General features: G+C 46.0%; 1 protein-coding gene across 1 annotated transcript in view; it reads right to left on the bottom strand.

Annotated features, from left to right (window-relative positions):
* Window positions 1-1,671: 1,671 nt before the first annotated feature.
* Window positions 1,672-23,016, bottom strand: part of LOC126354346 (39S ribosomal protein L22, mitochondrial) — a 38,721-nt gene continuing 17,376 nt past the window's right edge. The window contains exons 4-5 of the mRNA XM_050003921.1: window positions 22,524-22,754; window positions 1,672-1,802 (exon numbers count right to left, since the gene is read on the bottom strand). Of these exons, the coding sequence (XP_049859878.1) occupies window positions 22,531-22,754 (224 nt within the window). The 3' untranslated portion in view covers window positions 1,672-1,802; window positions 22,524-22,530. The remainder of the gene's footprint in view (window positions 1,803-22,523; window positions 22,755-23,016) is intronic.

Genomic DNA, 23,016 nt, shown 5'->3' with positions numbered 1-23,016 from the left:
AACACTAAGTCTCACCATCTGCGTAAATTTTTTCTAGGCACGAATTGTTTGCATTTTTCATTTCAATCAAGTCACAGGAGGAGTCGAGGTGTGCAGGACATAGTTTCTACACACCTTTCTCATCTTCAAAACATTCTGGAAAGTATCTTGAACAATTGACTTAGAGATGATGCTCTGCTGTGATTTGTGACACAACAATGTTGGCACACTACAGTAGCATGCCCACTACCTACCCCTGCCCGATCACAACTGACTGAATGCACATCTGTTTAGAGTTTTTAATTCAAGCTGCCATTTTAGCTACTGTGCTGATGTCATTTGTACACTGAGAATAAAATGAGTCTTGGAACTTCTTGGGTGGGCAGAGTAATTGCCATTTCGATCTAGTATGATGATGGTTTAATGTGGTGTTACCATGTCAGCACACAGGGAACTCCCCTGCCAGGTGGGGTGATTTCACTGAGTACAGTGTTTCATTTCCCACCAACACCCCATGGCAACCAGTGCAGCGGACTGCCTGGAAGAGTGTTGTTGACAGCCACCTAAGTCACAAGCTTTTTGGGGCCATTCTCAGATATTCTTTGTCCTGCCTGCAGTTGAGCCTACCTAGTGCACGATAATTCATCTCTTCCTTATTTTCTTGCTCACTCACCATCACACTAGGTTGGCTTCTTCCCCTTTTGCTTGGGCTTTTTACATTTATGCACCTTGCAGTCAGCCCATCTGACCACAAATTTTGTTCTGCTGAGACAGCATTTAAATGGTTTTATGAGATGAGACTATCGCCGATATAGTGACTTGCATGTTTAATTCTGTGGCTAGTTGCTTGGCACTAGAAACAATGTTGCACACCGTGCTTTCCATGTAGCTTTTGAGCAGTCACACAGATCACCATTATGCACATTACCTGAAAAAGCTTCCCATTCATGACACTGCTTTTAGCAATGGTCTATCCTGCTGCATCAATTGTGAATACAGATGTGAAACTCCACACTTCCTGACACCCATGCCCTTGAGAGTTTCTTGGAGTGTATGTGTTTCAGTATTGAAAGGCTGTCCTTAGAAAGTGATGATAAAGAGAAATATTTGATATGAGTCGTTGGCTTTAACTAGTGACATGGGAAACCTGTGACAACATGGTGACTGTAACAGGACATCAGTAGCGATTTTCTCAAATGGTCTAAACTACAGACCAGTGTGTCACCACAATCAGAGTTTTCTTGCTTCACATTCATTAGCTTTGGCAACTCATAACCAAACTGTCACCTTCCAATCTAACCTAAGCCTCGAACAAAGCTACAGATCAGTTTCTCCACACAACTAGGTTCTTTTACTCTCACATTCATCGGCTTCACCAACTAACAAACGTGTCATCACATCAGCCATAAACATTACATACGTGGTCAATGGCAATGAATGTATCACCTAGAGTGTTCATCTGCAGGTCTGGTGAACAGCATTGAGAAGCTGTGGATCACTAAGTTTCTGTTGTGAAAATACTCCCATCCCTCTCTATTGTACACAAAAACCAAAAGATGCAAATTTCTTTGTTGGTGGAGATTCCTGGGCTATTAACTGTGAATCTGTAAAGTCCAGTTACAACTTTATGAATGCAATTTGTAAAAGCCAAAGGGTGACAGTGCCAAGGTCAAAGATTAAGAATAACTACTGTTTAATGTATTAAGCTCGTAAGTTTTTCAATATACTTTTATTATAAATATTATATTTACAAGAATATTTTTCAGGACTGTGGTGTAAGAAAAGCAGAATGCAACTTCTGATACTGCAAATATGGTGAAGATCTGAAACAAAAATTTGAAATATAATATATATGGTTCTAATGATACTGTTTAGAGTTATAGCTGCAAAAAATATCTTTATCATCTATCTGAATAGCAAGTAATCATTTAATTACAGGGACAGAAACTCTAATAAAAGTATTATGTAAGGACTGAATATAACATCAAGGCAGAGGTAACAACATAAGCTCACCAAACAAAATAAAAATCACCTCTCCCCTCCTCTTCCCTTCCCCAAAAGAAAGAGCACACTGATCACTTTGAAGCACTGTAGATGGTGTAGCAACAATATTAAGATATGGATAGACTGCTAATCTCTGTAAAGATGACACACTGAGTTCCAGACAGACACAACGAAAAGACTGTTACACATTATAGCTTTTGGCCAAAGCCATCTTCAGCAAAGAAACCACACACACATTCACACAAGCAAGCAAACCTCACCACCCTCATATGACCACTAGCACTGACCAGAATGCGACTGTCATATGAATAGCAATCTGCCTTGGTATGGGGAAGAGGGAGGGATACCAGGGTACAGGTAGCAGGAGAGAAGAGCGCAGTCTGGTGGCGTGTGCAGGGACTAGAGACTGCCCAACACAGCATCAGGAGGTGCTTTGTGGGGTAAAAAACTGGGAGAAGAAAAGGAAAGGATAGGCACTGACAGAGGGCAGCACACAAAGAGGAGAGAATGTAAAAACTCTCCACCTCTCAGCCTCCTGGTTTCCTACTAGTCACTGTTGATGCTACTTCCCTACACAACAACATTTCTCATGCCAATGGCCTTACCACAATTGGAAACTACCTTTCCCAACATCCTTCAGACTCCAAACCCAATACCTCAATTCTTATCCATCTAACCATTTTTATCCAAATGTATATCTACTTCTCCTTTGATAGGAAGGTATGCAAACAAATATACAGCTCAGCTTTGGCACCTGTATGACACCCTCATACACCAATCTGTTTATAGACCGCCTAGAGGAAATATTCCTAGCCTCCCAAAACTCCAAACTCCTGGTCTGAGTCAAATTCACCGACGATATCTTCATGATCTGGACCCAGGGCCAAGGCATCCTATCCTCATCCCTTCACAACCTCTACACCTTCTCTCCAATCCATTTCAACTGGTCTCTTCAACACAGTCCTGGACATTGACCTCCTCCTCTCTGACAGCTCCATCCACACCAAACCTACCAACCGCTAACACTACCTACATCTTGACAGCCGCAATCCCTTCCACACCAAAAAATGCCTCATGTACAGCCTTTTCCCAGTATACTGAAGATCTCACCAAAGCCTTCACAGACTGGCACCATCCCCCAGATCTAGTCTGCAAACAGATTTCCCATGCCATTTCTCTATGCATCCCTCAACCTCCAAGAGCTAGCTACAAAAGAGTATCCCCATTGTCACCTAATTACACCTCGGAGTGGAAGAACTTAATATCATCCTTCGTCAGGACTTTGAGTATCTATTATCATTCCCTGAAATGAAGGACATCCTACCCAGGATCATTCCCACCTCTCTTACAGTGGTGTTCCATTGCCCACCTAACCTCCACAACATCCTAGTCTATCATTACGCCACTCCCATCTTGACCCTTACCCCTGAGGAACATCCACGTGCAAGTCCTGCTCAGTCCATTCACCCAACACATTCCCACCTCTCTTACAGTGTGTTCCATTGCCCACATAACCTCCACAACATCCTAGTCTATCATTACGCCACTCCCATCTAGACCCTTACCCCTGAGGAAAATCCACGTGCAAGTCATGCTCAGTCCATTCACCCAACACTCTCATACAGCTTTTTATATTGGTGTGACTACCAACCAGCTATCCACCAGGGGAAAAAGCCACAGACAAACTATGGCTAAGAGCAAAGTGGACCACCCTCCAGCACAGCATGCAGCTGAAGACAACCTGCTTCATTTCAATGGCTGCTTCAGAACCCAAGCCATCTAGATCCTCCCCTCCACAACTCCACAACCAGCATTTCTGAACTGCACAGGTGGGAGTTCACCTTACAACACATCCTCCACTCCTGAAATTTTCCTGGCCTCAAACTAAGGTAATCTTCTGTGCCCACACCCTCTTCCCTTGTCCTATCATCTTTTACCTTCTCACATTCCCCTCCCCTCTCTGTGTGTCACACATAGCCAACTTACCTGCTCATCATTTTCCCTTCCGTACTCCTCCCCATATTTTTCCCACATACCTCACCTCCCGACACTGTGTCTGACAATCTCTGGTCTATGAACTCCCACAAGACAGCACTCCCCCTCCACCAATACCCTGCTATCCCTCCCCCTTCCCACCCCACTCTACATTGCTATTCACATGACAATTGCAATCCTCTATAAGTTGTCATGTATGCATGAGGTATGCTTGCTTGAGTCAATGTGTGCGTGTTTTCTTTACCGGAAAAGGCTTCTGCCGAAAGTTATAATGATAACAGTCTTTTCATTGCACCTGTCTGCAACTCTATGAGTTATCTTTTGATGATCAGCATTCTATTCTTTTCCTAATATTTCTGATGTTCCAACGCAGTGTGTCCACTGTTTGCATATGGTGTAGGCCAGTTATCAGGCACTCATGTGATTCTCACCACTGGCGTAAGTCACGCCAGTGAAGTGTTGTGTAAGTGCTAGTCAGATGTATGGAATCAGCACAATAAGATCTGTCAACATGGAGACACAACAGAGTGGCAGAAAGAAGTTATCATGTTTGGTCTCATCCACTATGACACTGTGTATGTAGATGCCTGATTTGTTAGCATAGCAACGCACACTGTCCAATATGTCTACAATGAATTATATAACATTCACAGCCAGGTAACACAGTGCAAATTTGGTGGTCGTAAACAGATCACAGCCAACATAGACTGAAGGGAAACATCAGAACTTGTCAGTATATACCACTAGATAGAGATAAATCATCATTTAACATTATTACCAAAAATCTCAAAAAGTTCTTAGCTGAGTAACTTCAAATTATTACACAATACTTTAATGAACATTCGAGCAGGCATAGGCTACATATTTTGATATATATAATATGTGATATATGAAGGGAAAATGTTTTTACTAAAAATCTCAAAGTTATTGAGTGATTTATGTAAATTGTTACATCGTAATTTAATAAACATTCAGAGAGACATAGGAGATATATATATATATATATATATATATATATATATATATATATAAAACAAAAATTCCAAGACTTACCAAGCAGGAAAGCGCCGGTAGATAGGCACAATGAATAAAACACACAAACACGAATTTCCCCGCCCTTTAACGTGATCTGGAGACAACATAACTACCTAAACTTTGCACCCATTGTTGTTCACCAACCTAAGTTCAGCACAGGATCAACATAGCTCATCTCAAACCAATACTTTTTCGACTTTTTTCACACCTTTATCTCTACCCATATAAATTTCTATTTATTTTCAAAAAAAAAAAATGTGTGTGTTTGTGTGTTTTATTCTTTGTGCCTATCTACCGGCGTTTTCCCGCTTGGTAAGTCTTGGAATCTTTGTTTTTAATATGTTTTTCCCATGTGGAAGTTTCTTTACAAAGATTCCAAGACTTACCAAGCGGGAAAACGCTGGCAGACAGGCACGAGAACAAAACACACAGAATTACTAGCTTTCGCAACCGATGGTTGCTTCTTCAGGAAGGAGAGGGAAAGACAAAAGGATGTGGGTTTTAAGGGAGAGGGTAAGGAGTCATTCCAATCCCGGGAGCGGAAAGACTTCCCTTAGGGGAAAAAAAAAAGGACAGGTGTACACTCGCGCACACACACACATATCCATCCGCACATACACAGACACAAGCAGACATATTTAAAGGCAAAGAGTAAGGGCAGAGATGTCAGTCGAGGTGGAAGTACAGAGGCAAAGAAGTTGTTGAAAGACAGGTGAGGTATGAGCGGCGGTAACTTGAAATTAGCGGAGGTTGAGGCCTGGCGGATATCGAGAAGAGAGGATATACTGAAGGGCGAGTTCCCATCTCCGGAGTTCGGATAGGTTGGTGTTGGTGGGAAGTATCCAGATAACTCGGACGGTGTAACACTGTGCCAAGATGTGCTGGCCGTGCATCAAGGCATGTTTAGCCACAGGGTGATCCTCATTACCAACAAACACTGTCTGCCTGTGTCCATTCATGCGAATGGACAGTTTGTTGCTGGTCATTCCCACATAGAAAGCGTCACAGTGCAGGCAGGTCAGTTGGTAAATCACGTGGGTGCTTTCACACGTGGCTCTCCCTTTGATCGTGTACACCTTCCGGGTTACAGGACTGGAGTAGGTGGTGGTGGGAGGGTGCATAGGACAGGTTTTACACCGGGGCGGTTGCAAGGGTAGGAGCCAGAGGGTAGGGAAGGTGGTTTGGGGATTTCATAGGGATGAACCAAGAGGTTACGAAGGTTAGGTGGACGGCGGAAAGACACTCTTGGTGGAGTGGGGAGGATTTCATGAAGGATGGATCTCATTTCGGGGCAGGATTTTAGGAAGTCGTATCCCTGCTGGAGAGCCACATTCAAGGTCTGATCCAGTCCCGGGAGGTATTCTGTCACAAGTGGGGCACTTTTGGGGTTCTTCTGTGAGAGGTTCTGGGTTTGAGGGGATGAGGAAGTGGCTCTGGTTATCTGCTTCTGTACCAGGTTGGGAGGGTAGTTGCGGGATGCGAAAGCTGTTTTCAGGTTGTTGGTGTAATGGTCGAGGGATTCAGGACTGGAGCAGATTCGTTTGCCACGAAGGCCTAGGCTGTAGGGAAGGGACCGTTTGATATGGAATGGGTGGCAGCTGTCATAATGGAGGTACTGTTGCTTGTTGGTGGGTTTGATGTGGACGGATGTGTGCAGCTGGCCATTGGACAGATGGAGGTCAACGTCTAGGAAAGTGGCATGGGATTTGGAGTAGGACCAGGTGAATCTGATGGAACCAAAGGAGTTGAGGTTGGAGAGGAAATTCTGGAGTTGTTCTTCACTGTGAGTCCAGATCATGAAGATGTCATCAATAAATCTGTACCAAACTTTGGGTTGGCAGGCTTGGGTAACCAAAAAGGCTTCCTCTAAGCGACCCATAAATAGGTTGGCATACGAGGGGGCCATCCTGGTACCCATGGCTGTTCCCTTTAATTGTTGGTATGTCTGGCCTTCAAAAGTGAAGAAGTTGTGGGTCAGGATGAAGCTGGCTAAGGTGACGAGGAAAGAGGTTTTAGGTAGGGTGGCAGGTGATCGGCGTGAAAGGAAGTGCTCCATTGCAGCGAGGCCCTGGACGTGCGGGATATTCGTGTATAGGGAAGTGGCATCAATGGTTACAAGGATGGTTTCCGGGGGTAACAGACTGGGTACGGATTCCAGGCGTTCGAGAAAGTGGTTGGTGTCTTTGATGAAGGATGGGAGACTGCATGTAATGGGTTGAAGGTGTTGATCTACGTAGGCAGAGATACGTTCTGTGGGGGCTTGGTAACCAGCTACAATGGGGCGGCCAGGATGTTTGGGTTTGTGAATTTTAGGAAGTAGGTAGAAGGTAGGAGTGCGAGGTGTCGGTGGGGTGAGGAGTTTGATGGAGTCAGGTGAAAGGTTTTGTAGGGGGCCTAAGGTTCTGAGGATTCCTTGAAGCTCCGCCTGGACATCAGGAATGGGATTACCTTGGCAAACTTTGTATGTAGAGTTGTCTGAAAGCTGACGCAGTCCCCCAGCCACATACTCCCGACGACCAAGTACCACGGTCGTGGAACCCTTGTGTGCTGTACATAGCATCACCGGCTGTACATAGCATCCTCCTACAGGCCAACCGCAAATTAGAACAACATGCCACCCTCCACCTCAAAAAACTATCCAATCTCCTGCTTTCCCACCTCCGGAAAGGCAACTCACTCACCCTCCACAACCTTTCCAACAATCCTCAACCTCCTCTCATTGCACACAGACCCAGTCTCTCCCATCTACTCAATCTCCCACTTCCAGCTCCACTCCCCCCAACACCTCAAAATTCTAGACAACACAATCTGGAACCACAACACCCCAATTCAGTAGTTAACCTTTCCTCCAAACCCCTCTCCCAATCCGAAACCTCTGTCCTATCCAAAGGCCTCACCTTCAGCCCCACTCCCAGGTTCAACCAAACTGCCCTTGTCAAAGATTTACTGTCCTACACTCGTAGTCTCTGCTGGAAATATCACTTTAGCATGAAGAAAAACAATCCTGATCCCACTCCTAATGATCCAACTCCCCAAGACACTATCCAAATTGAACCCTGCCTGCAACAGTTCCTTCCTCCATCACAGCGAGACCCACCTCCTCTTCCTCAAAATCACCCTCTCCAAACCTTCCAGGAATTTCTCACTTCCAGCCTTGCCTCTCAATCTTTCTTGAAAAACCTTAATCCCACTCCCAACATCACCACAGCCGAAGCCCAGGCTATCCGTGATCTGAAGGCTGACCGATCCATCATCATTCTTCCGGCTGACAAGGGTTCCACGACCGTGGTACTTGGTCGTCGGGAGTATGTGGCTGGGGGACTGCGTCAGCTTTCAGACAACTCTACATACAAAGTTTGCCAAGGTAATCCCATTCCTGATGTCCAGGCGGAGCTTCAAGGAATCCTCAGAACCTTAGGCCCCCTACAAAACCTTTCACCTGACTCCATCAAACTCCTCACCCCACCGACACCTCGCACTCCTACCTTCTACCTACTTCCTAAAATTCACAAACCCAAACATCCTGGCCGCCCCATTGTAGCTGGTTACCAAGCCCCCACGGAACGTATCTCTGCCTACGTAGATCAACACCTTCAACCCATTACATGCAGTCTCCCATCCTTCATCAAAGACACCAACCACTTTCTCGAACGCCTGGAATCCGTACCCAGTCTGTTACCCCCGGAAACCATCCTTGTAACCATTGATGCTACTTCCCTATACACGAATATCCCGCACGTCCAGGGCCTCGCTGCAATGGAGCACTTCCTTTCACGCCGATCACCTGCCACCCTACCTAAAACCTCTTTCCTCGTCACCTTAGCCAGCTTCATCCTGACCCACAACTTCTTCACTTTTGAAGGCCAGACATACCAACAATTAAAGGGAACAGCCATGGGTACCAGGATGGCCCCCTCGTATGCCAACCTATTTATGGGTCGCTTAGAGGAAGCCTTCTTGGTTACCCAAGCCTGCCAACCCAAAGTTTGGGACAGATTTATTGATGACATCTTCATGATCTGGACTCACAGTGAAGAACAACTCCAGAATTTCCTCTCCAACCTCAACTCCTTTGGTTCCATCAGATTCACCTGGTCCTACTCCAAATCCCATGCCACTTTCCTAGACGTTGACCTCCATCTGTCCAATGGCCAGCTGCACACATCCGTCCACATCAAACCCACCAACAAGCAACAGTACCTCCATTATGACAGCTGCCACCCATTCCATATCAAACGGTCCCTTCCCTACAGCCTAGGCCTTCGTGGCAAACGAATCTGCTCCAGTCCTGAATCCCTCGACCATTACACCAACAACCTGAAAACAGCTTTCGCATCCCGCAACTACCCTCCCAACCTGGTACAGAAGCAGATAACCAGAGCCACTTCCTCATCCCCTCAAACCCAGAACCTCTCACAGAAGAACCCCAAAAGTGCCCCACTTGTGACAGAATACCTCCCGGGACTGGATCAGACCTTGAATGTGGCTCTCCAGCAGGGATACGACTTCCTAAAATCCTGCCCCGAAATGAGATCCATCCTTCATGAAATCCTCCCCACTCCACCTAGAGTGTCTTTCCGCCGTCCACCTAACCTTCGTAACCTCTTGGTTCATCCCTATGAAATCCCCAAACCACCTTCCCTACCCTCTGGCTCCTACCCTTGCAACTGCCCCCGGTGTAAAACCTGTCCTATGCACCCTCCCACCACCACCTACTCCAGTCCTGTAACCCGGAAGGTGTACACGATCAAAGGGAGAGCCACGTGTGAAAGCACCCACGTGATTTACCAACTGACCTGCCTGCACTGTGACGCTTTCTATGTGGGAATGACCAGCAACAAACTGTCCATTCGCATGAATGGACACAGGCAGACAGTGTTTGTTGGTAATGAGGATCACCCTGTGGCTAAACATGCCTTGATGCACGGCCAGCACATCTTGGCACAGTGTTACACCGTCCGAGTTATCTGGATACTTCCCACCAACACCAACCTATCCGAACTCCGGAGATGGGAACTCGCCCTTCAGTATATCCTCTCTTCTCGATATCCGCCAGGCCTCAACCTCCGCTAATTTCAAGTTACCGCCGCTCATACCTCACCTGTCTTTCAACAACTTCTTTGCCTCTGTACTTCCGCCTCGACTGACATCTCTGCCCTTACTCTTTGCCTTTAAATATGTCTGCTTGTGTCTGTGTATGTGCGGATGGATATGTGTGTGTGTGCGAGTGTACACCTGTCCTTTTTTTTTTCCCCTAAGGGAAGTCTTTCCGCTCCCGGGATTGGAATGACTCCTTACCCTCTCCCTTAAAACCCACATCCTTTCGTCTTTCCCTCTCCTTCCTGAAGAAGCAACCATCGGTTGCGAAAGCTAGTAATTCTGTGTGTGTGTTTGTGTGTTTTGTTCATGTGCCTGTCTGCCGGCGCTTTCCCGCTTGGTAAGTCTTGGAATCTTTGTTTTTAATAACAACAATGTACAGGTTTTCTGTATATATATATATTGAACAACAATGTACAGGTTTTCTGTTAAAAACAACTACAAGAAAGAAAATGCTGTGCTGTGGTGCACTGCGCTCTGCTGTGCAAAAGTGCAATTTTGTTTTCTTCCTCACAGTCAGTTTTAACCACAATAGCAGGGCGTTTAAAATGTTAGAAAAATTGTTTCTCTGACATGTAGTCTTTCTCATTAAACATATTTTTAGACAAAAATTGTATGCACAACAATGTGTTGTTCTGTTTTCTGCCTCGCAGTCCATTTTCACAGATAACAGAAAATTGTATTATGTCTTATCAGCTTATGATTAGAATACTACTACAGAGATCAAGGGGAAACTACGGCCATAATTTTTCCTGAGGGCATGCAGCTTTACTGTATGGTTAAATGAAGATGGCATCCTCTTGAGTAAAATATTCCAGAGGTAAAATAGCCCCCCATTCGGATCTCCGAATGGAGACTACTCAGGAGGATGTCGTTATCAGGAGAAAGAAAACTGGCATTCTATGAACTGGAGCGTGGAATGACAGATCTCTTAATCGGGCAGGTAGGTTAGAAAATTTAAAAAGGGAACTGGATAAGTTAAAGTTAGATATAGTGGAATTAGTGAAGTTCGGTGGCAAGAGGAACAGGACCTTTTGGTCAGGTGAATACACGGTTATAAATACAAAATCAAACAGGGTTAATGCAGGAGTAGGTTTAATAATGAATAAAAAAATAGGAGTGCAGGTAAGCTACTACAAACAGCATAGTGAACGCATTATTGTGGCCAAGATAGACATGAAGCCCCCACCTACCACAGTAGTACAAGTTTATACGCCAAATAGCTCCGCAGATGACGAAGAGATTGATGAAGTGTATGATGAGATAAAAGAAATTATTCAGATAGTGAAGGGAGACGAAAATTTAATAGCTATGGGTGACTGGTACTCGATAGTAGGCAAAGGAAGAGAAGGAAACGTAGTAGGTGAATATGGACTGGGGGTAGGAAATGAAAGAGGAAGCCGTCTGGTAGAATTTTGCACAGAGCATAACTTAATCATAGTGAACACTTGGTTCAATAATCATGAAAGAAGGTTGTATACATGGAAGAAGCCTGGAGATACAGACAGGGTTCAGATAGATTATATAATGGTAAGAGAGAGGTTTAGCAACCAGGTTTTAAATTGTAAGACATTTCCAGGGGCAGGTGTGGACTCTGACCACAATCTATTGATTATGGACTGTAGATTAAAACTGAAGAAACTGCAAAAAGGTGGGAATTAAGGAGATGGGACCTGGATGAACTGACTACACGAGAGGTTGTACAGAGTTTCAGGGAGAGCATAAGGGAACAATTGACAGGAATGGGGAGGGGGGGGGGGGGAAGAAATACAGTAGAAAAAGAATGGGTAGCTCTGAGGGATGAAGTAGTGAAGGCATCAGAGGATCAAGTAGGTGAAAAGACGAGGGCTAGAAGAAATCCTTGGGTAACAAAAGAAATATTGAATTTAATTGATGAAAGGAGAAAATATAAAAATGCAGTAACTGAAGCAAGCAAAAAGGAATACAAAAGTCACAAAAATGAGATCGACAGGAAGTGCAAAATGGCTTACCAGGGATGGCTAGAGGACAAATGTAAGGATGTAGAGGCTTATCTAACTAGGGGTAAGATAGATATTGCCTACAATAAAGTTAAAGAGACCTTTGGAGAAAATAGAACCACTTGTATGAATATCAAGAGATCAGATGGAAACCCAGTTCTAAACAAAGAAGGGAAAGCAGAAAGGTGGAAGGAGTATATAGAGGGTCCATACAAGGGCGATGTACTTGAGGATAATATTATGGAAATGGAAGAGGATTTAGATGAAGATGAAATGGGAGATATGATACTTGCGTGAAGAGTTTGACAGAGCACTGAAAGACCTGAGTCGAAACAAGGCTCCGGGAGTAGACAACATTCCATTAGAACTACTGACGGCCTTGGGAGAGCCAGTCATGACAAAACTCTACCATCTGGTGAGCAAGATGTACGAGACAGGTGAAATACCCTCAGACTTCAAGAAGAATATAATAATTCCAATGCCAAAGGAAGCAGGTTTTGACATGTGTGAAAGTTACTGAACTGCAGTTTAATAAGCCAAGGCTGCAAAATACTAACATGAATTCTTTAGAGACAAATGGAAAAACTGGTAGAAGCCGACCTCAGTGGAACACGTGAGGCAACACTGACCCTACGACTTATCTTAGAAGAAAGATTAAGGAAACGCAAACCTACATTTCTAGCATTTGTAGACTTAGAAAAAGCTTTTGACAATGTTGACTGGAATACTCTCTTTTAAATTCTTAAGGTGGCAGGGGTAAAATACAGGGAGCGAAAGGCTATTTACAATTTGTACAGAAACCAGATGGCAGTCATAAGAGTCGAGGGGCATGAAAGGGAAGCAGTGGTTGGGTAGGGAGTGAAACAGAGTTGTAGCCTCTCCCCGATGTTATTCAATCTGTATATTGAGCAAGCAGTAGAGGAATCAAAAGAAAAATTCAGAGTAGGTATTAAAATCCATGGAGAAGAAATAAAAACGTTGAGGTTCGCCGATAACATTGTAATTCTGTCAGAGACAGGAAAGGACTTGGAAGAGCAGTTGAACAGAATGGACAGTGTCTTGAAAGAAGGATATAAGATGAACATCAACAAAAGCAAAACAAGGATAATGGAATGTAGTCTAATTAAGTCGGGTGATGCTGACGGAATTAGATTAGGAAATGAGACACTTAAAGTAGTAAAGGAGTATTGCTATTTAGGGAGTAAAATAACTGATGATGGTCGAAGTAGAGAGGATATACACTCCTGGAAATTGAAATAAGAACACCATGAATTCATTGTCCCAGGAAGGGGAAACTTTATTGACACATTCCTGGGGTAAGATACATCACATGATCACACTGACAGCACCACAGGCACATAGACACAGGCAACAGAGCATGCACAATGTCGGCACTAGCACAGTGTATATCCACCTTTCGCAGCAATGCAGGCTGCTATTCACCCATGGAGACGATCGTAGAGATGCTGGATGTTGTCCTGTGGAACGGCTTGCCATGCCATTTCCACCTGGCGCCTCAGTTGGACCAGCATTCATGCTGGACGTGCAGACCGCGTGAGACGACGCTTCATCCAGTCCCAAACATGCTCAATGGGGGACAGATCCGGAGATCTTGCTGGCCAGGGTAGTTGACTTACACCTTCTAGAGCACGTTGGGTGGCACGGGATACATGTGGACGTGCATTGTCCTGTTGGAACAGCAAGTTCCCTTGCCGGTCTAGGAATGGTAGAACGATGGGTTCGATGACGGTTTGGATGTACCGTGCACTATTCAGTGTCCCCTCGACGACCAGTGTAGGAGATCGCTCCCCACACCATGATGCCGGGTGTTGGCCCTGTGTGCCTCGGTCGTATGCAGTCCTGATTGTGGCGCTCACCTGCACGGCGCCAAACACGCATACAACCATCATTGGCACCAAGGCAGAAGCAACTCTCATCGCTGAAGACGACACGTCTCCATTCGTCCCTCCATTCACGCCTGTCGCGACACCACTGGAGGCGGGCTGCACGATGTTGGGGCGAGAGCGGTGCGGTCCCCTACGGCACTGCGTAGGATCCTACGGTCTTGGCGTGCATCCGTGCGTCGCTGTGGTCCGGTCCCAGGTCGATGGGCACGTGCACCTTCCGCCGACCACTGGCGACAACATCGATGTACTGTGGAGACCTCACGCCCCACGTGTTGAGCAATTCGGCGGTACATCCACCCGGCCTCCCGCATGCCCACTATATGCCCTCGCTCAAAGTCCGTCAACTGCACATACGGTTCACGTCCACGCTGTCGCGGCATGCTACCAGTGTTAAAGACTGCAATGGAGCTCCGTATGCCACGGCAAACTGGCTGACACTGACGGCGGCGGTGCACAAATGCTGCGCAGCTAGCGCCATTCGACGGCCAACACCGCGGTTCCTGGTGTGTCCGCTGTGCCGTGCGTGTGATCATTGCTTGTACAGCCCTCTCGCAGTGTGCGGAGCAAGTATGGTGGGTCTGACACACCGGTGTCAATGTGTTCTTTTTTCCATTTCCAGGAGTGTAAAATGTAGACTGGCAATGGCAAGGAAAGTGTTTCTGAAAAAGAGAGAATTGTTGACATCGAGTATAGATTTAAGTGTCAGGAAGTCCTTTCTGAAAGTATTTGTATGGAGTGTAGCCATGTATGGAAGTGAAACATGGACGATAAATAGTTTGGACAAGAAGAGAATAGAAGCTTTCGAAATGTGGTGCTACAGAAGAATGCTGAAGATTAGATGGGTAGATCACATAACTAATGAGGAGGTATTGAATAGAATTGGGGAGAAGAGGAGTTTGTGGCACAACCTGACAAGAAGGAGGGACCGGTTGGTAGGACATGTTCTGAGGCATCAAGGGATCACAAATTTAGCATTGTAGGGCAGCGTGGAGGGTAAAAATTGTAGATGGAGACCTAGAGATGAATACACTAAGCAGGTTCAGAAGGACGTAGGTTGCAGTAAGTACTGGGAGATGAAGAAGCTTGCACAGAATAGTGTAGCATGGAGAGCTGCATCAAACAAGTCTCTGGACTGAAGGCCACAACAACACAACTACTACAGAATCTGAATTGTATTAACATTAGACTAAGCTAAAGGCCAGAGAGAGGGAGAAAGAGGAGATGGTTAGCACGGAGGAGGGGGGAGGGGACAGGAAATGAACAGAGAGATGTGGAAGAAGGAGATTGACAGAGGGATGGAGGAGAAGGAGGAGGAGATGGACAGAGAGATAGATAGAAGGGGGGGGGGGAGGAAATTAGGACATGTATCCAATTCCCATACAAAACTAGCGATTCTGAAGCACTGCCACGTTCACTAGTGACAATTAATTTCAAACCCGACATGGTTCTCTTACTGGTGAAAGCAAGGCCATCTAAACTAGTTTCCCTTAGTGAAGGGAACTGCGTGCTACAGGCTTCTGGTGTCAAGTACAATCAAAGACCATGGCTCACAGCAGCAGATAAAGCTAAACTTCAATGAGACAAACAACACAGAAACTGTACAGCAATTGACAGGAGGCATGTGATGTGCTGTGACAAGTCACTATTTTGCCTCTTTTCAAATGATGCAAGGTACTGAGTGCACCAACGGTCCAATGAAGCATTTAGCCTTCAGTGTGTGGAGGATGTGGTTCAGGCCAGAGATGGTTCTGTGATGATTCCCCCACCTACCCAGAACATGACTTGGGCCTAGTCATTCAGTTTACCATGAAAATGAACCAGAATGTCTATTTCAACATTCTCAGTGACCAAGTGTTGCTCATTTCCCTGCATTTTTATGGTGAGTATGCAGTGGATACACTCATCTTCCTAGATGACAACAGCCTTGTCTTGGCTATGCTAAATAATCCCATAGCAGGTGAAATGCAGCAGCCAACAGCCTCACAATATGACAGCTCCACAGTGCCTAATCATTGATGAGTGACTTCAGCTTGATACAGTGCACATGAAGCAACTTGTAGGCTACCTCATTGAATTGAGGCCATTAATGAGACTAGAGGCTTATACACAACAAATATGCCCAATGTTCATTCCCAGTATCTTATTTTTTGCATATTTTGTTGAATTTATAATTTTTTGTACAACATCAAGTATTCTCAAAATGGGTACCAATATGGAATTAATTCTCATTATTGACTTAGAGTGCTCAAAATTGTCTTTCAGCTTTAGCAGTGATGTTATATCATTTCTGGAAGTCATTTTCTTCATAGTAGCTCCAGAAAATTCAATACTTTTCATTCCAGTATATGTTTTGCAGTTAGACCTGTATTTGTATGATAACAATTTTTTACAGAATTACATGGTATTTTACAAGAACTGCACAGTTGCAGTTCTTATTTTGTTCAGTTTGGTTTACACTATCAACAAGTCTTAACTGTGATGTCACCGCCAGAAACCACACTTGCTAGGTGGTAACCTTTAAATCGGCCGCGGTCCGGTAGTATACGTCGGACCCGCTTGTCGCCACTATCAGTGATTGAAGACCAAGCGCCGCCACACGACAGGTCTAGAGAGACTTCCTAGCACTCGCCCCAGTTGTACGGCCGACTTTGCTAGCGATGGTTCACTGACTTCTACGCTCCCATTTGGCGAGACGATAGTTAGCATAGCCTTCAGCTACATTATTTGCTACGACCTAGCAAGGAGCCAGTATCCGTACTATTGATATTGTGAATCATGTACCATAAAGAGCGACGTTCTCCATTAATGGATTAAAGTTAAGTATTCCACCAGCTACGTCTGTTTTTATCAATTCTAATTCCCTTGTCATGTTCCAGATCTCACGCCAGCCTGCATGAGCTAAAATGCGTGCATTTCGACCTCCTTTAGGAACACGGTTGGCTCTCCTGTCAGCCACAACATTGGCGACGAGGCAAAACCGCGTTCGTATTGATATTGCCCTAATTTACTTGTGTAATGGCTTCTCCACAATCCCCAGATGTACTGTCCAAATTTTATCGCTTACAGAATCAGCAGACGCAGGCCTTACTGGATGCCCTTGGACAGCTCGTCCAGGGTCAACGTGCGATGCCAAAAGATGCGGCGGCAGCCGCTTCACCGCTAACGCAGCCACAACACACTGTTGCACCCACTTTTCGACCTTTTGATGCTGCACTGGAAAGCTGGACGGAGTGGTCACGCCAATTTGGATTCCATCTCGCCGCCTACAGAATTCAAGGCAACGAGCGGCAGCCTTTTTTATTATCGTCGGTCGGTGTGACCACGTACCGTTTGATAGTCAAATTATTTCCCCGACGCGACGTCGCAACTCTGTCCTACAAAGAAATTTTGTCTGCATTAGATGCATATTTCAAAGAATCAGTCAATGTAGTTGCCAAACAGTATACCTTCTTTCGTACAAAACGTATAACAGGTCAGACTAATCGGGAGTGGGTTGCAACCTTGCAAGGCCTTACTAGGGATTGTGCTTTTGAGTGTCAATGTGGACTCCCTTATTCAGATACTATGGTACGTGATGCAATTGCACAGAACGTTTCTGATGTTCGTATTAGGGAACAGATTTTGAAACTAGTAAATCCTTCCCTTCAACAAGTGACGGACATCTTGGATCGGCAGAATACACTTGACTTTGCTCAGAAATCATTTGAAACTTCGCCAGCAGTGTGTCAGGTTAACCGGCCTGCCGGGCGAGCTGCACAGAGTAGTAAACAGCCCTCGCGCCCGGCCGCGCCGCTGCCACCAGGCTCTCAGCCACGTGTGCTGCGCAGGCAAGCAAATGCAGTGATCAAATCATGCCCGCGGTGTGCTACTAAACATTTGCATGAGAATTGCCCGTCACGCCAAGCTATTTGCTTTTATTGTAATAAAAAAGGACATGTTCAGAGTGTTTGCCAGAAAAAGCTCAGACCAGAAGCTCAAAACCGTTCCAGGCCCTTTGCTTCGTGCCGGAATCGGAATCGCACTAAGGATACTCAGGCTCGCGAAACTTCGCCCATGGAAATTCGTGTAGTTCATTCCACTCCGCCTAGTGCCACATCGCCGGAGCTCACGTCAGGTCGCAAGTGATTGTGTGCCGGTGTCGGTTCGTGTTGCGCGGGATGGTCGCTCTTGTCGCCGGCAGGACTGTGGACTTTTTGTGGACTTGGACATTTAACGGCCAAGTGATAGTTTCCAGCTCGATACCGGAGCTGCAGTTTCACTGATCAATCAAGACACTTACAAACTGCTGGGCACACCTCAGTTGTGTGGTGCAAATGTTAAATTAAGTAGTTATTCAGGACAACACATCCCTGTGTTAGGACGGTGCAGCCTTCTTGCAACATACAAAGGACAAACAAAACTTGTGTCATTTTACATCCTTCGTTCTTCTTCTGCAGTGAACTTGTTTGGTTTTGATTTATTTCATTTGTTTAACTTGTCTATAATAAATAAGGTCCTATCAGTGAACCAGACTGTGCCTTCAGACAATGTTTCTCGTCTATGTGAAGAATTTGCAGACATTTTTGCACTGGGTCTCGGTTGCGCTAAAAACTATAAAGCACATTTGGAACTGAAAGTAAACGCGCAACCGAAATTTTTCAGAGTGCACAATGTTCCCCATGCATTGCGTGATGAGGTCGCAAAAACATTACACGATTTGGAATCGCAAGGTATAATTGAATGTATGCAGGCTTCTCTCTGGGCATCACCCTTAGTAATTTTGCCAAAACCTTCCGGAAAATTGAGACTTTGTGTGGACTTCAAGGCAACAGTGAATCCACAACTAGTGATTGCAACTTTTCCTTTACCCCGCCCGGAAGATCTTTTTGACAAACTGTGACCGGGTAAATATTTTTCGAAGTTGGACCTCGCAGATGTGTACTTGCAAATACCGGTGGACGAAGAATCCCAGCGCGTTTTGGTGGTTAACACGCATCTTGGTTTGTATCGATTCAAACAACTGCCTTTCGGGTGTGCATCCACCCCTGCATTGTTTCAGCAATATCTACAAAGTGTTTGTGCATCGGTCCCTACTGCAGCAAATTATCTGGACGGTATTGTGATCTCCGAAAAGACGGAAGAAGAACATTTGGCCAATCTCCGAACATTATTTCAGGTCTTGCGACAAAATGGTCTTCGCTTGCGGAAAGACAAATGTGTGTTTTTTGCAAGGGACTTGCCATACTTGGGACATGTACTCAATGCCCAAGGCATACATCCCAGCCCCACACACCTTCGTGCCATACAAGACTTGCCGTCGCCGCAGAATTTTAAGCAGCTACAGACTGTGCTGGGAAAAATCAACTATTATCATAAATATATTCCGCATGCCTCTTCCATTTCAGCTCCGCTTCATCGCTTACGCCATAAGGAACACGCCTTTCGCCAGTTGAAATCGCCGCATGCCTCTTCCATTTCAGCTCCGCTTCATCGCTTACGCCATAAGGAACACGCCTTTCGCCAGTTGAAATCGGCCGTTGCTTTCCAATACTTGCCTTACGCCGTTCGCTCCCCGGAAGCCCCTTTTGTTGATGGTGGATGCTCGGATTTCAGGATAGGTGCTGTGCTTGCGCACAAAGATGGATCGCACGATCGCCCTATTGCCTTTGCGTCCAAATTGCTCTCGTCTGCGCAAAGAAATTATTCACAGATCGAGAAAGAAGCACTGGCTCTCGTATTTGGTGTTACAAAGTTTCCTGATTTCTTGTATGGTCATCACTTTACCATAATCACAGACCACAAACCTTTGACATCGCTTTTTCATCTGACTAAGCCTGTACCCCCACGTACAGCACAGAAATTCATTCGCTGGTCTATTTTCCTCAGTACCGCTACGATATCTTGTATCGGTCCACTGCTTAGCACGGAAATGCCGATGTGTTGTCCCACTTGCCTGTTGCTCAGGATAGGGCATTCGATTCCTCCGAACTTGCTTGCATGTTCATTGATGCGGAAACCGATGACGTGGTCGAATCGTTTCCGATTGATTTTCCTCGTGTCGCTACAGCCACAGCTGCCGACCCTGTCCTTGCTACCGTTCTGCGTTTTGTTGCTACGCAATGGCCCTTGCCAAAATCACGGATAGGGGACCCGTTGGTTCACCGATTTTTTGCTCACAAGGAGAGAATTTTTGTACGACGTGGTGTTTTGCTGTTGCATTCTGATAATGATAAGTCCAGGGTCGTGGTACCACATTCGTTACAGTCCTCTGTCTTACAGCTTCTCAACCAAGGACATTGGGGTATATTGCTCGTCAGCACTGTACTTGGTTCGGGATCGATGCCGCGATTACGAATATGTGCTCTTCTTGCAAGGTGTGTGCCGAACAACAATCAGCACCACCGCGGAAATTATTTCCATGGCCAAACGCCACTTCCCCTTGGCAACGCTTACACATCGATTTTGCTGGTCCATTCTGGAATGCTCGATGTTTGGTTGTGGTAGATTCATTCAGTAATTTTCCTTTTGTTGTCCGGATGTCTTCCACGACGTCATCTGCCACCATCCAAGCGTTATCCGCTATCTTTTGCATTGAAGGTCTTCCACAGACTATTGTTTCCGACAATGGCCCACCATTCACGTCTGCAGAATTTCAGTCATTCTGCAAGGTCAATGGTATTCAACATCTGATGTCCGCGCCATTTTCGCCACAGTCAAACGGTGCCGCTGAACAATTGGTCAGGACTTTCAAGTCACAGATGTTGAAGTTGAAAGAGTCGCACTCTCGGGAGGATGCGTTATTGCTCGTATCGCTCTCAGCCCCGAGATGGTCGCTCGCCAGCTGAGTTGCTCCACGGTCGCCCTCATCAAACCTTGATGTCTTTGCTACATCCGCCGCATCAGGTTCCTGTGCAGCGGCAGACATGTGCTTTTGCTTCAGGCGACGTTGTCTACTATCGCCACTACCGAGGTTCACGGCGTTGGCTCGAAGGGCGCATCCTTTGCTGCCTCGGACGCGCTATGTATCTGGTTTTGGGGGCCTCTGGTGAGGTGCGTCGGCATCTCAATCAGCTGCGCCTCTGTCGTCGCACGGGATCTGCTGCTCGCCGTCTGCTTTCAGCGATGGTGCCGTCCGGTCAGTGCCCCGGGGACCCATCTACTGGCTTGCCTCAGCCCCAGGTGTTACCGACGCTGCCTTGCATTTTGCCCCATGGTGACGCGCTGCCACCCCGTCACCGCCGCCGTCACCGCCGCCGTCACCGCCGCCGCCGCTGCCTGTTCTTCTGCCGGCGTCGCCCGCAGTGGACGAGTCGCTGCAACTGCCGGGCACCTCACCGGGTCACGCGCCGCTGATCGCTTCCCGTGACATGGAACTCTTGCCTGCTCCGGACCATATGTCGTCTTCACCCGTCGAGTGCCCCGGCCTGATGGAGGTCGACCCTTCGGCCCCTCCTGTCTCTCTACGGGCGCATACACTGCATGTTGGCGTGCACCCTGGAGCAGGTTTTCAGGTGTTTCCTCGCTCCCCGCGGTCCGAACGACAGGGTGCGGGTGGCACAGTCTCGCCTGTTGTTAGGCTCCCCACCTCATCGCATATGTCAACATGGGGTCCTCCCCACGGCGGGTGGAAGCCTTATGCCACAACTGTCCGCCGATTTGCGGGGGAGGAATGTGGTGTCAGCGCCAGACACCACACTTGCTAGGTGGTAGCCTTTAAATCGGCTGCGGTCCGGTAGTATATGTCGGACCCGTGTGTCGCCACTATCAGTGATTGCAGACCGAGCGCCGCCACACGGCCGGTCTAGAGAGACTTCCTAGCACTCGCCCCAGTTGTACAGCCGACTTTGCTAGCGATGGTTCACTGACTTCCACACTCTCATTTGTCGAGACGATAGTTAGCATAGCCTTCAGCTACGTTATTTGCTACGACCTAGCAAGGCGCCAGTATCGGTACTACTGATATTGTGAATCATGTACCATAAAGAGCGACATTCTCCATTAATGGATTAAAGTTAAGTATTCCACCAGCTATGTCCATTTTTATCAATTCTAATTCCCTTGTCATGTTCCAGACCTCACGCCAGCCTGCGTGAGCTAAAACGTGTGCATTTCGGCCTCCTTTAGGAACACGGTTGGCTCTCCTGTCAGCCATAACATTAACATTCCAGCCCAACTTTGTAAGTGGAATTTACTGGGAAATGTAGCACATCTTGAAATCAAATAAAGTAAAATTATAATTGTCAGATGTGAAACTTCTTGACTACTTGTTTAAAAATAGTATGAGTAAATATCACACTAGAGTTCGATGCATTTAAACACCAGGAGCTATGGCCAACTTCATAACAACCTGCATAATTAGCAGAGAAAGCTCAGGTTCCTACAATTCAAAATGCAACCTGTGTTTTTAGACCATGTAGTGTGTAACTGCAAATAATATGGTTTCAATAGTTCTCTTTTTCTTTATTCCTGCTTTCTGATGGTACAATGCAGAATGGTAAATGAACTGTAGGTGACAACACACTATATTCCCTCCTTTGGTGATACATACCTGCCTACTACAATGAGCTGGTGATCTTCCTGCTCCGCATCTTAGTCAGCCACTTGTCCAGTAACTCCTGACCTGAGAGTTCTCGTTGATATGGATAATAGTGTTCTGGAGGCTTCCCTTCCTCCAGCCGTACAAAGTAATGACAGTGAAAGTACTCCACTAAGCCGTGTCTTGCTCTTGCATGTCTCCGTATGCCTTTTACAACCAACCCCTTGCCAACAAATGATTCAGCTGCATAAAGAGAGAAATAGAATCAGAAATATAGCAAGTCAAAATCTTGTCCAGTAACCTAGATGGTATTCTTAAAAAATAAAAACACAATCTTAATATGGCAGCCATCTGCAATAAGCAAGTAGGTGGGTTACATTATTCTGAAAGGACAGGCTCCTAGTGGTCATGTTGTTTAAACAGTTATCTACTGAAGAAATGTATCCCCTAGCAGTCAGCCTTACTTGCAAATTTACATATTTCAATCAGTTTAGAAGCCAGCCAA

Source organism: Schistocerca gregaria, chromosome 3 (genome assembly GCF_023897955.1).
Source record: "Schistocerca gregaria isolate iqSchGreg1 chromosome 3, iqSchGreg1.2, whole genome shotgun sequence".
NCBI lineage: Eukaryota > Metazoa > Arthropoda > Insecta > Orthoptera > Acrididae > Schistocerca > Schistocerca gregaria.
The sequence above is the reverse complement of the archived record's forward strand: the minus strand, read 5'-3'. Positions and strand labels throughout refer to the sequence as shown.